The 15,713-nt window shown below is 36.9% G+C and overlaps 1 protein-coding gene across 1 annotated transcript; it reads right to left on the bottom strand.

Annotated features, from left to right (window-relative positions):
- Positions 1 to 4,756: 4,756 nt before the first annotated feature.
- Positions 4,757 to 13,775, bottom strand: LOC147393098 (V-type proton ATPase catalytic subunit A). The gene is made up of 20 exons (XM_086455658.1): positions 13,465 to 13,775; positions 12,133 to 12,259; positions 11,889 to 11,944; positions 11,748 to 11,804; positions 11,517 to 11,628; positions 11,362 to 11,399; positions 11,125 to 11,226; positions 10,744 to 10,800; positions 10,560 to 10,631; positions 10,348 to 10,449; positions 10,182 to 10,244; positions 9,576 to 9,708; positions 8,921 to 9,027; positions 7,789 to 7,983; positions 6,579 to 6,665; positions 6,329 to 6,433; positions 6,054 to 6,151; positions 5,856 to 5,934; positions 5,300 to 5,388; positions 4,757 to 5,179 (listed from the first exon to the last, which is right to left on the bottom strand). The coding sequence occupies exons 1-20, from the start codon at positions 13,540 to 13,542 to the stop codon at positions 5,065 to 5,067; spliced, it is 1,872 nt and encodes a 623-aa protein (XP_086311784.1). The 5' UTR covers positions 13,543 to 13,775; the 3' UTR covers positions 4,757 to 5,064.
- Positions 13,776 to 15,713: the final 1,938 nt, after the last annotated feature.

The raw sequence follows: 15,713 nt of genomic DNA, 5'->3' as shown, positions 1-15,713 counted from the left end.
GTTCCTTTACTTGGAGGTCCATATTATCTTTTGTTGGAAAGTTAGCCAAGAAATCAACTACTACTTGACTTTTTAACAAGATTCTTAGTTTGTACTCAATTCCAAACTCAACTAACTAGATTGCCCACTTTGCCATCTTGCCTGATACTTCTGTCTTCTCCAGCACAAATTTTAGTGGGTAATCTATTACGAATTAAACTTTGTGATCTTGGAAGTATGGCTTTAGTCAAAGAGCAGAGTACACAAAAGCCATGCCTAACTTGTCAATTTTTGTGTATTTGGTCTTCGCATCAGTGAAAGTCTTGTTGAGGAAATAAATTGGTTGCTCATATTCTAACTAGGACTGAGCTGAGCGCACGTTCTGAAGCTGCCATGTATAGGCAGAGTTCTTCCCCTTCTTATGATTTTGAAAGAATTGGAAGGTGCCTCAGGTACTTCTTTAGATCTCCAAAAGCCTGTTTGCATTTCTCGATCCATTCGCACTATGTATTTTTTCGTAAGAGTAGGTATAAAGGTCTACATTTATCTAAAGATTTGGAGATAAACCTATTCAACACTACCACTCTCCCTGTTAATTTTTGCACTTGTTGCTTGGTCTTTGGAGAAGGCATCTTGAACAATGTCCTGATCTGATTATGGTTGGCTTCAATTCTCCTTTTTTGTGACCAAGTAGCCTAAGAATTTACCTGATGTCATTGCAAAATTACATTTTTTTGGGTCGAGTTTTATCTCTATGTACTTTATCCGAGAGAATACATTCTCCAAGTTTGTGATGTGATCTTCCTTCTTCTTACTTTCGACTAGCAGGTCATCAATGTATACTTCAGCAGTCTTCCCAAGCAAATCCATGAATAACTCCGTCACTACCCTCTGGTATGTAGTACCAACATTCTTCAACTCAAACGGCATAACTTTGTGGTAGTATAGTCTTTATTCGGTGATAAACGTCATTTTCTCTTGATCTTTTATGTTGAACTGGATCTAGTTGTAGTTGGAGTAACCATTCAGGAATGATAGTCTCTCGTGTCCTGATGTCACATCTACTAGCTGACCGATTCTTGGCATTAGGAAGATATCCATTGGACATGCCTTATTTAGGTTTGTGAAGTTTATGCATACCCTAATCTTCTCATTTTTCTTTGGTACTACCAAAATATTAGCTATCCAATATGGGAATTGGACCTCCTTGATAAATCCTGCTCTGATCAACTTCCTGACCTCTTCATTTACAATTTCTCTTAAATGCGGTGCTAGTCTTCTTGGCTTTTATTTCATCAGTCTCATATTCGATTTGACATTGAGGTGATGGTAGATCACTTCTGAACTAATCCCTAACATCGAATGACCAGGCGAAGACATCCTTGTTCCTTTTTAAACAATCTGTTAAAGTTTTCAACTCATTTGGAACTAGCTCTACTCCTACCCCGATTTGCCTCTCTTCTCCAATATCTTTCATTTGTGTGTTTTGCAAACATGGGGGATACTATGCTCAGCCATCCCCCATTGTAACTATTATTGCTGCACCTCGACATTCTGGCTTTTTTCCTGCTCTAACGCATATATCTGAGCTGCAACTTAATCTCCCTTGATATTCCACATCCCCTAAGGAGTTGGGAACCTCAGTACCTGATAGTATGTTGAAGGGACTACCCTCATCTCATGTATCCACTATCTTCCTAGGATTGTTTTGTAAGGCGAAACTGCCACTACTAGTGTAAACCTAGTCATCAGAATGACCAGGTTTACCTGTACCAAAAGAACAATTTTCTCCAAGGCTGGTTTGAGTTTCCATCAACCCGACTAGTAGTGTTCTTGTTGCGATGAACACATTCTTGCATAGCCCCATCTTTTTTATGGCCGAAGCATAAGGAATATCCACCGAGTTGCCACTATCAATTAGGGCCATTTTCAATGTAAAGATTCTGACATGGAGTGTCATGATCAGGGCATCATAGTGTGGATGTACCACCCCTTCCAAGTCCTTAGAAAAAACCACTGGCTGCTCATCATGTGGACTACTTTGTTCGGTAGGGCCGTTGGCAGTGTAGACATGCATCATATGCTCTGCCCAACGCATCTTCACTCTTCTATCAGTCTTGCTTTCCTCAGTCTTCCTTTCATCTCGCCTCAATACTACATGTATCACTATAGCTCTCATGTCCTGCTCTTCTACAGGTAGTCTTTCTCGCCTCTGCTCTTCTCGGTACTATCTTTCTTGTCGATTTCTATCTGCCATTTCCTTCATTATATAATTCCCGAGTTTCCTTTGGTCTGCTAGCTTTTGCAAAAAAGTTCTCAGGGCTTGACACCTATTCATTCCATGAACTTGAGCTTTGTGGTATGCATATTATCTTTTGTCCTACTTTATCTGAGCTTGGGGAAGTGGTCTTGGACACTCATGGATGATAAGGGGCAAGATCTCATTCTACGGCACAAGAAAATATATCCCTTATTTCTTCTATCCTCTACCTTATTCAGGTTGTAGTTTCCTCCTTTGTTGTTGTTGCTTGCTAGGCATGGCTACCGCATGAATTGTCTTGTTTCTGCTGGCCAAACTACGGAAATCATCTTCTAACCGAATGTAGTTCTTAGCCTTCTCAGCTTGCTCGGCCAACGTTTGTGGCCTCTTCTTCTCCATCATTGATTTGCATAGACCAGAATTAAGAGGCAAAAAATTTCTGAATGCCATTGCTACTATTCTTTCGTCACAGTTCTCTAGATACATAGCTTCTTCCCGAAACCTTCTGGTGAAGTCCCTAAGACTCACCCCTTGGTTTATCCTCATGCTAAACAAGGTATCAACGTCCCCTCCCAGCTTTCTATTATTGATGTACTGTGATACAAAGACCGTGCAGAGCTCCTCAAAAGATGCGATTGTACCGCTGGGTAGCCTATGGAACCAAGTCAAAGTATTTCCCTATAGATTGGAGGGAAATAACTTGCACATCAAGGCTTTGTTTCCTTTCCACAATGTCAGCATCAGCCGAAAATGGTATAGGTGGTCTTTGCTGCCTGTGTAAGGGGTAAAACGTGGAGCCACGAACTTCTTCGATATCTCCACAGCCAGGATCTTAACTGCAAATGGTGATTTCTGTATCCCCCCCTGATAGCTTGGGATGCTGCCATCCCGGCTTCTGTGCCTCTCACCACTTCCTTCTTATTCCTAATTATCTCTCTAATCTTTTCCCTAGTAAAAAATGTTGGTGCTTCTACCATGGTCATAGTTGTTGCAACCTCGATATCTCTTTTCCCAGAAATCTTCGAACCAGAACTCCCCTCAAAGCTGAACTTCTAATCATTTGTTTAGAACCCGATTATAATCAGTAAGTGTATCAATCATGCGCTACATATTGTCCTTCCACTTTTTTTATCTCATTGATCTAATTCAACAAGAGAGTTTCAGTGGGAGTAGTAGTAGGTGGAGGTAAGGGCTAATTAGTTTCTCCAACACGTGTGGGTCTCACCATTGTTTCATCAAAAATCAATTTCTTGGTTTTCCCATAGACGACACCAAATTGTTGAGGCAGATTGGAGTTTTACCTCAAGTTACTCTATTCAGCTCCGAGAAAGTGCTCTTTACTCCTCCTTGGCAGCACCAGTGTGGTACCTACCAATAATCCTTTGACAATCAAGTTAGAGTTACAGAGAAGGATTTACAAGCATTAGCTCCAATCTTAAATCAACCAGACAAAAGCCCCCTCCTTTCGCTCTTGATCATCCCTTGGATATATAGGGTCTCCCTTGGATCAAGGTTTCCCCTTCTTTTGGGATTTGATCATGGGCAATCCCATGATTGCAGGAATTTTAAATTGAATTGGAACTTTTTTTTCGTGCTCCAAGATTCTTGGGATTTCTCTTAGAATCTTAGAGCTTGATATGCGCAATATGGGATTGTGTGAATATTCTGATTTAGTCTATTCTGTCAGCAGAGCAGATCTCTATCTATGTACTGCTCTGTTACTGGGCAAAACTGGGTTACTTACACTGCGTTTTGATAGAGCTTCTTGACGACTTCTGCTCTTGCGGGGAGCTAGCAAACGTTTGGATAGATTTTTGCTTTGGCGTGGAGAGATTTTTGCTCTTGCGGGAAGAGGTTTTTTGCTCTTTGTGGAGAAGCTTCAAAGACTTGCTCTTCCGCGGAGAGATTTTTTGCTCTTGCGGGGAGTGATTGAGCTTTTGCTCTTGCACGGAGAGGTGTATCCACACAGGCCCTTACTTGCTCCGAGTACCACTTCTCTATAATTATCATTCTACCCTTCAACTAATGCATTCACCGAGATATCGATTTTATCCTCTACACTTATTATTATAAACCATTCAACTTTACTACTACATGGACATCTAACTGAGTAATCCATTCAGTGGCCTCTTGTCAAACCCGTCGGTAACAAGTTGCCAAGTGGGTTCATCTTTACTCAGTAACCTGTTACTGATTGGGATGCGTTTTGAGGATAGGCGAATGAAGGGGGAGCCCTAACTCTCCATCCTTATTTATAGTAGAATCAAATAATACAAGTTGTGACTTTGGAATGACCATCACTTGAGCCACATAAGATTTTCAAGTCCAAAGCTCACTTCACATAAACTTTTTTTTTTTTTTTGCAGTTGACAGAACGGATCATACATGGAGCCCATCAATAGGTGGGTCCCACCCCTTCCAAGTGTTAAATGTACAAATAGCAGAAAATCAATAGATGTGTTGATGTATGCAGGAACAGGAGTGAGAGAGAGAGAGAAGAATGCCCCTATTGAAGAATTGTTGAAAGTCCAAGAAAATTCATATCCTCATCTCTTCTCTTATTCTATAAAAATAAATAACTAACCACAGCTCTGTCTTATTTGACAAAAGAACAGAAAACGCTAAGGAACCGAAAAAAACAAAAACAAAAAAACAAAGCACAAGTCACAAATCACAACAAATTCATAATTAAGTGGACCCGCCATAACGGTGGGGTTCCTAGCAAACATTGAAACAGAAACAGAAACCGAAACCAAGATCTGAAGCCACGAATCAGAATCACTACAGAGGATGATCTATAAGAAGCTAAGTCTCAAAATCTTTGCTCATCGAGTTTCATCTTCTAGGTTTCGGAATCCAGCGGTGAGATCCTCATAAAGCTTACTGAACTTTGCCACCAGAGCTGCCTCCCCTTCTGCTGGATCCTCAAATTTCTGAGACCTGCAGTAAAATGTTGAACGCCACCACATTTTTGCAATTAAAACATGCTTCCATACATTCACCTAATCTGTAAACCCAAATTTGAGATTTTTTTCTCCATTTTACATTTTAACTACTTACACTAAACGGTAGAAGAGGTCTCCCAACCGATGCTTGATAAGAGCGTAAGTTATCTTCTGTCCGTCCATACCGGCTCCTCGCTCCACTGCCTGCAAGTGTTCAACCACATTGGAAGTCATGCAAGTGACTTGAAGATTTGAGTTCTTATACAACACCACACTACTACCCATAATTCTCTGGTAAAAAAAAAACGGAAACAACTTTGCAGAAAGTTGTTAGTTTGCCTCTCTTTTTTTTCTTTTTGCTATAGATAAAACATGTCCAGGATCAGAGCCACAACTCAATTAACAATATTCAGGAATCAGACAACTTTAACAGACTCCAAATTCCCCAGATTTCTATTTCACTTTGGGCTTGGGATTTGGGAATTAGCTTTTAGACCTTTCCCTCTCAAAATAAGATTTAGGGTTTAAAAGAAGATATTAAATTTTGTTTATCAAATTGAACACCCATTTGAATAAACAGCAGGAGTTTGACATGAGGATCTCGATAAACCTGAGGGTAACAAATGAAGTGTTGAAAAACTATACAAAAGAGTAGATTTAAAGGTTTTTACCTGATTAGCCAAATTATAGAAATGGATAATATTGCGCATCATCCAGACGGATTTGTAGAATGGACAGAACTTATCATATCTGAAATGGCCATGCAACCAACATACATATTTCAGGCAAACATATACCATGGCTATGAACAATGAAAGACGGTGAAAATTCACTAGAAAAGTGATAATTATGATAAAACTGGTACTAACGGAGTAAATGCATTCTGAGCAAGATAGTCCTCCCTTAGAAGCTTTGCCGTCTCTAGTGTGATCTTATCTGTCTCTGCTAAAGCATCTTTTCCAACAAGCTGCAATATTAAAAACAAACATGGGCCCACCCATCAATGGCGATGGTATACTAGAGGAAACAAATCGAATAACCTGAATAATTTGCTACACATTGGAAAAAAGAAAAAGAAAAACAGTGATGCACAGAACACTTTGTGCATAGGCCAGGGGTCATGATTTTAAGCAAGAAAGCATACTTGGACAATTTCATTCAGGTCATCTTCTCTCTGCAACACTTCACGAGCTTTTGTCCTAATTTCAATGAAATCTTGATCAAATTTCTCATAGAAAGACTCTAAGGCCTGTAAATACAAGACAACAATTTGTGAGGGACAAACTTATGACCAATCAACAATAGGAGAAAGCCTTGTTATATAAAGAACTTGAGGAGAAAAAAGAAAGAATCTAGAATGTGCATTATATGAAAAACATTGGAAGAAATCACACCGTTGAGTACTTCGAATAAGAAATAAGCCAGTTAACAGATGGGAAATGTTTCCTCTGAGCAAGTTTCTTATCCAGACCCCAGAAGACCTGCAAGAAATGATAAGATTAGATATAATCAGAGTTGGATTTCTGAGAGAGAACAAAAAAAACTAGAACATGAATGAATATGTGGTGGAACCGGGACATGAAATGGAGAGGTTTAGATCTGAGAGTTGTTATGTGTCCTTAAAAGACCTATTTAAAATGGGTTGGGTATATTGGATTCATCTCCTGATAATTTTGGTTGGATCAGGATTTAGGTTTGCAACAGTTGAATCCTTGCAAGTATTACTGCAGTAGATATGGGCCTATTCATAGTCAATCTAACATGGATCTTGGGCAATACAAAGACCCTGGACCCTAACAGGATCTTTTGTAATACGAGTGAAGTCAAATATGAAGCCAACCCATTCCATTTCCTTGAATGGAAAGTAACAACCAATAAATGGATGGTTCCACAAGGAATTTTCTAGGCTGAAAGTGAAAATTATGCAATCTGCACTAAAATGTTCAAAAGTCATAATTCTTGGCCTTCAAACGAATGCAAAAGGTCACATGGCTAGAAGCATCCGACCAAGTCAATTTTCTGGTCTAAATGTAATTTTCTAACAAAACCAACCAATTGGGGGCTCTGATTTAGGTTAAAAGGCCAGGCTTGGTCTGACACCAGTAAATCAAGAACAGATCAGACTAACCAAATCTAAACAATGGATCCAGATCCAGATCCGAACAAATTCATCAGGTGTGCAGTTAGTGGACCTGGATAATAAATAGAGACTTTGTGTACCAAGGTAAATGGAATCAAATTAATGGGACCTGGACATAAATAGTCAGGCACCCAATTTTTTTTTTATAAGTATAATTTTATTGCAGAGAAAGAAGAATGTACAAGGTAGTCAAGGTGACCGACCTAACAGAAAAAACAGGAAATAAAAAAGGCTACCTGAAGCACGACTCACCTAAAAACAAAATCTTCAAATAACACAACTCTGAACTCAGCAAAAAGTTTACACCAAAAAAACAATGACCCAAGGATCGACAATCTGATATCCTGATCCGAGACAGTGGAGAGGACATGTTTCTTCCCATCCCCCCACCCATCATAACTTGAGTAGTGTTGCAAATGAGAAATATGTTGGGGCTTGGATGGCAAATGGGAGGTCATTGTTACCTGGACAATACTGAGGGTTGCTGATGTCACAGGATCAGAGAAATCTCCTCCTGGTGGAGAAACTGCACCAACAATAGTGACACTACCAGTACGTTCTGGGCCACCGAGACATTTCACTTTACCAGCACGCTCATAGAAAGAGGCCAAACGTGCTGCCAGGTATGCAGGATAACCACTATCTGCTGGCATTTCAGCCTGAATAAGAAATTATGTGCAGTCATTAGAGTGGTAATTAATAAACCACCAAGTAAAATTTGACAAAATAATGAATTTGCGCAGTTGAGTATGTAAGAAAGGCACAAAATCATATCACTGTAAAGGGAGTAGGTTCCACATAAAGAGAGAACTAGATGTAAGGAAGAAATATAAACGAGAGCAACTATTGCCACACCAACTTTTGTTAATGCCACACCAATTCCTATGTAAATTGCCAAAGAGTTGCAAGCAGTGGGTGTGGCATTAGTAAAAGTCGGTGTGGCAATAGCAAATCTCATAAATAGTGGAGCACACATGTCAATCAGTGGTCATACTGATAGCTTTGGGGTGGTTTGGTTCAGTTCGGAACAAGTTGCGGTTTGGTTCAGGGTTACGAAAATGAGAACTGATCAATTTGGTTCGGTTCTCAGATCAAGCTTGTATAGAACTGACCCATATGTATATATTAATTATTATGAATTATTTTAAGAGTTAGGACATATGATAGTGATCTTTAATGGATAAACCAATGACTTTTTATGAATAGATTAGTGATTTATTGTACGAAATTTTATGTTTGTTATTTCATTAAAAAATATTACTCACAATTTATAAAATAGTGGCAACCTGTAGAACAGAACCGAACCAAACCAACTTCAGTTCGGTTTGGGTTGGTTTGGTTCCAATGAAATTTGGTTCGGTCCTGGTTCTTATTTAGTGGTTCCAATTTGACCTCAAACTGAACCAAGTTGCACCCGTGCTAGGAACAGAATTTGAATTAGGACCCAGGTCTCATGTAGATTTCAAAATACCTTGTTTGTCAGAAATCTTTCAAAAAATGAACAAGAATGTCTATGGGACCAAGAATGGGAAGGATTTCTTTTCAAAAACAAAAAGATGTCATGTTCCACCATAGAAAACAAATAGAAACAATTACCAGACGCCCTGATATTTCACGCAATGCTTCTGCCCAACGAGATGTCGAATCAGCCATCATACTAACATTGTAACCCATATCCCGGAAATATTCAGCTATTGTGATGCCTGGAAAAACCACATTCACATTAGTTTCAATATAAAAGACCATTGAATTTCATGACTTTATGTACAAGACCAATGGAATCACCAGGTACTAAAAACAAAAGTGCCCCCCCCCCCCCCCCCCCCCCCCCCCTCAAAAAAAATGAGCTTCTTCTAGGGATCTAGGCAGCATTCATTGTATGAAATTTTGTTAATTAAATGCATCCTTTTGTATTTTGATAAGAAACTCAAAATTTGGGCCCTAAAATAAATATAATCATGAACATACAGGGGTTTCACCGTTCAATTTTAGTTCTAAATACTTGTCCAACAAAATCAAAAAACAACAATAGAAGGCTCTAAGGTGCCTTCAAAATACTAGAGAGAAGCACCTATAGCACAGTAAAGAACTTTTACATTACAAATATAATATAAATATAAATATATAAAAAGCAAAATGCAATCCATTCAAAAATAAATAAATAAACTAAAAAGAATGATGTGAATCTCATGGTTATACTTCATCTAATGATCTGATAAATCACAGGTAAGTGGGAAAAAAAGATATTTGCCTGTGTATATGGAGGCCTCACGAGCAGCCACCGGCATGTTAGAAGTATTAGCTACAAGTGTAGTACGCTTCATGACAGATTCTTCACGTCCATCAGGCAATGTCATTGTCAATTGTGGAAAATCCATGAGCACCTAATATAGGTTATCATCTCCAATATCAAAATGCTTACATAACACGACAAGGGAGTGCACGTGCGTTGGTGTCGAACACATGTATTAGGTGTTTGACAAGCAACAACATTTGAGAAACCAGTAAAGTACACACACCATTATAAGATAATATTTTAGCTGAATCAGATTTTTTAAATAAAAATAAGGAATTAAATATATGAAATTTTCACACAGCATAACTTAATAAAACTACTTTTCTTTCAAACCACATTTGTGTTTAACTAGATCAATTACTGTGAATGGAAGATGGATTACACCAACCCTGTTTCAGAAGTTTTTATATATACGTATAAAAACATCAAAATAAAGGTCGACAATATCTTACATTTTAGATATGTTAGGGCTAGATCCATGTGTCAATATGTGACCAACACGGGAAAAATAATGAGGATTGTGTTCTTGTTAAAAGCACAAACATTAACATTAACGCTTACCTCTGCCATTTCATTTCCTCTTTCTCCACAACCAACATAAACCACAGTATCAGAATTAGAGTACTGCATTTAAACACATTAATCATGAGGACCCAATGCATCAGAAAAACTTCACATTATATTAAATCTCCATAGAAGATTCTAGGTAAGAAAACAACAAATCTACCTTAGAAAGAGCTTGACTAATAACTGTTTTTCCACAACCAAATGCACCAGGTATGGCACATGTCCCTCCAAGAACTGAAGGAAAAAGGGCATCAAGAACACGCTGCAGTAATTACAGAACAAAACCATCAGGAAAAATCAATTCTTTAAATGAAGCAGACAAAGGTTCATAAATAATAAAACATGAGATAATGCATTTAGTTCATACGGCACCTGCCCAGTTAGGAGAGGTGTATCAGCAGCAAGCTTCGATGCAACGGGCCTTGGTGTACGGACAGGCCAAGTCTGCATAAGGGTGAATTGGAATCCATTGTCAGAGAAATTTACAGTATTTCAAATACGCATACGTGATGCAGAAACAAAAAAATATCAACCAGAATTTAACAAAATTAATAACCTGAAGCATGGTAATTTCTTTTTTGACACCTTGGAACTCGAGCTCTAGCACAGTGTCCTGCATACATATGAAACAGGTCAAAATCTAGTTTATAACAAATAACTTTCATATGTTGCATATATAAAATACAAATGTTTGTGTCATTATTATACTTTTCAAAAAGGAAAACAAAGAGGTATGGAAGACAAGGGATTAGAAAACAGAATTGCAAATAGTCAAAAATCAGAGTATCAGATAAACTGGTAAAGTGTTAAATCGGTACCCACGTCCAGGATTCAAAGTTCCACAAAATTATTTAGACATTTGGCCTTGATGATGCATTGGAAAGGCTTAACGCAAATTTCAAAAACAAAGAAAAAAAAAAAATGAAAGTAAACAAACCTTCAGTGCGTATTGGCCAGCTGGGGCAACGTAAGTGATCTTTCCCATAGAACCAGGAGGAAGAGCAACATGGTGTTGCACCAAACTGTTCTCGAAGACAGTCTGCATCACAAAGTATTTCAGGCCTGGAGTTAGATGCAACTTAAAGCAGAGCAATATGCAGTCTAGTGACACCATATGTTTTCATAAGAAACCTTCAAATTTTCAGCACTATAAGCTTAATGTTATTAAACTTACAGCATATAAGTCTCCACCAGTTAGAAGATCTCCCTCACCTGCAGCCAGAAAGTAAGTTCAATAAATCAGTAACAAATTAATAACCCACTCAAAATTACCAACACTTCAACACAGACTGTAAATAAACTATAGCCGATTGTATTACTGAAAACTACCTAATTTTTTAGGTTGGAACTCCCACAATATATCTTTGTCTAGGGCAGGGACGGACACACCGCGAGGGATATAAACATCACCAGATCGTTTTGCAATTGTTTTCAGAGGCCTCTGAATTAAACAGTAAAAGAAGACAATCATATTTAGGTACTGTTGATGTTGTAAAATCAAGTTGGATAACATTCATTCAATAAATTTGTTTTACAATAGCATCATAATTCTAAACAAACCTGTATGCCATCAAAAATATTTCCCAAAATTCCAGGTCCCAACTCTACTGAAAGAGGCTGCAATGACAATGACCAGATGGTAAAAATGAAGCACACAAAATGTTCAATCTCTAACGGGTAAAGAAAAGGATTCAGAAATACCTTGTGTGTACGTAAAACAGGGTCATTCACTGTCAACCCAGCTGTTTCTTCGTAAACTGGAATAAAAGAAAAGGCAAAATTTGTTTAACAAATTTCAGATTTTCTTGATTCCAACCCAAGATTGTAAAAGGATTAAAATTTAAAAATATGACAAGGGTACAAAAGGATTACAAAAGACTTTACAAAATTAAGAAGAAAATATCACATAATTAGATAAGGTCATCAGAAGGGAAAAATCAGACACCTTGGATAGTAGCAGAATCTCCTTCCAATCGAATAATTTCCCCAATAAGGTTGTCATGACCAACACGTACGAGTTCATACATAGCAGCCCCTGCCATGCCATCTGCAACGACGACTGGTCCTGATACCTATCAAATGACGTAAAATGTGAGGAATAGAAGAAGAATTCAATGCAGTTCCACATGTATATCGGCAATTATAGGAACACTAAATTTTTTTAAATCTAAGTTTTGCATTCTGTTTTAGTCCCAGCTCCATCAAAATGAAATTTCAGCATTTCAAGATTTCACAAAATTTCATTCAATTTATAGGATATTTTGTGCATAGTGACAAAATTCTCAGCATTTTTCCAAAAATCATAAAATTCTCCGAATAGGGGACCAGCCGATTAAATTGGCAAATCAACAAATTAATCGGTAATAATCAATTAATCACCAAATAGGGTAAATTTGTACTCTCGACCTCAAAATTTTATCTTCAACAACCTTCCAATTTCAAGAACAAGATAAGGTTTTTAGGGAGGTTGAAGATGACAGGTTTTAGGAAGGACCCCAAAAACATCATTTGTATGATCCCCAACTTTTACGAAAACTTCTCAAACTTATACAAATCAACCAAACTGAATCCCTGCCAAATAATTGTTCAATCCAAACTTGGTTACTATGATTGTGTGTAGCACAGTCTAGAAAAGTGATTTCTTTTTTAAAAGGGCATTGTTGCCATGGTTTCAAAAATCATCTGAAACCGAGATGACTTTGGGAATCATTAATAAACGAGATGAGACAAAAATCCAAGATCCCCTATCTTCTTCTTATCCACGTCTTTCTCATTTAGAGATCTGGGGAAAACACCTCATCCTAGATAACCGAGATGTCTCACCAAGTCATCTCGGTATCTGAATGAGGCAAAAAACCTGAGTTTTAAAACCACGATTGTTGCTAAACCTAAAAACAACAAGATACCTTCAACATCCATTCTCTTCAGAGAAACAAAAAGACATTAACTCCGAGAAACACATTAAACTACTTAATTACATAAATTCAACTCATAGATAAAAGAGAAAATTACTGATCACACTCGATATAAGCTATAAACAATACACAAATTTCTGAAAATCGTAAAAAATACTCCAAAACTCAAACTGCAACTAAATTACCAGGTCCACGACGATAATCTGATCTAAAAAAAAATTCAGATATTTAATAAAATAATTCATCTATACAAGATCGTCAAAAAAAAAATACCCAACCATCGAAATCGGAACTTTGATCACATCCAAAGAATCAAATCTACATAGAAAATAAGATTTCAAATCATCTAAAAAACCAAGTACCTTACGAACATAACCGTATTCGCTCTCCTTCTCCGAATCCTCAAATGTCGTTAATCGAGCTCCATAAACCGACGGCATTTTCGTAGATTAGATCGAATCGAACACAAGCGACTGCAAACTCGAATATCTGAAACCTGAATTCGAAGATCTTAAGAGTTCGAACCGTTGAAAAGTGATGGAAACAGACGAGATCTGGCGAAAAAACAAGGGTTTCAGCAATCTTTGAGAAAGAAATCTATAGAGGAAGAGAGAGGGAACATATGGCGGTTCGACAGCTGCGAAGAACCAAGATCCGAGAGAAAGCAGAACAGAAATTGTCCAACATAAAGAAAAATAAAATTTTCTAATCATTTTTACAATATTTACTGAAATACCCACCATTTCTGCTTAAATTTACTTGACATTGCCATCGCTTAGTTATGCAGGATCTGTTTAAAATGACGATAATATCCCTGTACAAGTGACGGGGCTATCTCTTAGCATGGTTTTAAAATTCCGTTTCATGTCTCGTCTCGTTTGACATTGAGACAATGATTTTTAACCATTTAAAAATTTTGAAAAAAATTCAGAAATGATTCATATTAAAAAATGAAACTAAAAAAATATAAAACTAACAACAAAATCATAATATACCTATCAAAATAAATAAATTAAATACTTACATTATTATGTATGTTTTATTTTCATTGCACAAATGCACCAAACTTATTTTCAAAACATAATATTTAAAGAGTACGAAACTTATCATCAAAAATATCAAAGCACTACCATCAAATAATTTATACTAGAACACCGATCCATTTGAACTTTCTCGAAATAACACACAAGCACTACTTAACTTTTAAATGAATCATTCCAGAGTTCCATGTAAACATAAGGAAATAGTAAGTCATTAAGAATCAATCAAAGAACTAATTGTAATTCAATAAAATGCAAATGCATGATAACGAGTAGGTTCATACATACAAAAATAAATTAAATACTAATATAACACTTAGTTTGAGTTTAGCCTAATTCGAATCTAAGGTAAACATTAACTAAGAAAGACATGTAAAAATAGAAATCATGGAAACAAAGCGTTACAATAACATAAGTTGAAATTTGCACCAATATCCAATAGAGCATGTAAGCCACTCACCTACAAAATAAATTTTTGAATAAAAAGTAAATTAGAAAATGATTAATTAAGATATATTTGATAATAAGTTAAAATCACATATACAAAATACAATCACATAAAAGTAATTTTAAATCAACGTATTGTTTTTGTTTCTTGTAGTGCAAATGACATCGATAGTTTCCAAGAAGAAAAAAGAAGTAAAGACTTTAGTTATGGTGTCGCTCGTGTTGGTATGACTATGCTCACCTTGTTCATAGCTTGAACTTGTTTGTCTATGGTATGAATAAGAACGTTCGTACACATACACACCAGTATGTTGGTCATATCAATAATAAGAATCACTATATTTGTTGGATGTGTCATTCTCGTTTACTTGATTTGGAGGAAGATGAAGTAAATTCACTTCGATTTCGTCTTGAATTAGATGAAAATGATGAAATTTTCTCTAAAAATCTTTTTTTTATTCACTTGGTTGAGGAGATGAAGAAAAATCGATTTTGGTGAAAGAATATAGGGGTAAGATGGTTTATATTGTTAGTCTCGTTTAACTCAGATGAGATTTTGCAAATCTCGTCCGATATGTCTCGCGATTTTTACAATAATGTTATGTATCATTTGTTTCGAACGAGATTTTGTAAAATCTCTTCTGAGACGCCTCGCTTATCTTGCAATACATAGACGTGGACGTATCAAACAGGTTTGTGAGTTTGTATCATTTAGCTCTGATATTGAGTTAACTCAGGCGATACATCTCGGTCTCAGATGAGTTTTGAAACCATGATCTCTAGTACTCTTTATTCCGGTCTCAACATGCATCACGAGATAAATTGGATTCCCATGGCTACCAAAGATATTTGAAAGAGAAAAGTATTCCATACATTTGAGTCTTCTAGCTAAATATTCTTAAAATTTGGGTGGCAACTTAATGATCTAGTTAGTAAAGTTTTTCGACTAAACCCATTTGACCAATGTTTAAAAATTGGATAGGTGATCGAATCGAAATTTCACTCAACAGATTCGACAGAACTATGGAGGCAAATTGGAGTTTACCTTAAGTTACTCTGTTTTGTTGTTCCGAAATTACGCTCCTAGCTCATTTGTGATGGCACTGGTGTGATACTTGTCAATA

The sequence above is a fragment of the Akebia trifoliata genome, chromosome 10 (genome assembly GCF_017979445.1).
Source record: "Akebia trifoliata isolate Shusen 1 chromosome 10, ASM1797944v1, whole genome shotgun sequence".
NCBI classification, from domain to species: domain Eukaryota; kingdom Viridiplantae; phylum Streptophyta; class Magnoliopsida; order Ranunculales; family Lardizabalaceae; genus Akebia; species Akebia trifoliata.
Note: the sequence above shows the minus strand (reverse complement) of the source record. Positions and strands in the feature narration are given on the sequence as shown.

Excerpts from the sequence above, each read along its gene's own strand:
- LOC147393098 (XM_086455658.1), bottom strand. The coding sequence starts at position 13,542 with ATGCCGTCGGTTTATGGAGCTCGATTAACGACATTTGAGGATTCGGAG. Across the intron at positions 12,260-13,464 it reads AATACGGTTATGTTCGTAAG|GTATCAGGACCAGTCGTCGT; the intron begins GTACTTGGTTTT and ends GTCATTTGATAG. Across the intron at positions 11,400-11,516 it reads GTTCCAACCTAAAAAATTAG|GTGAGGGAGATCTTCTAACT; the intron begins GTAGTTTTCAGT and ends TTCTGGCTGCAG.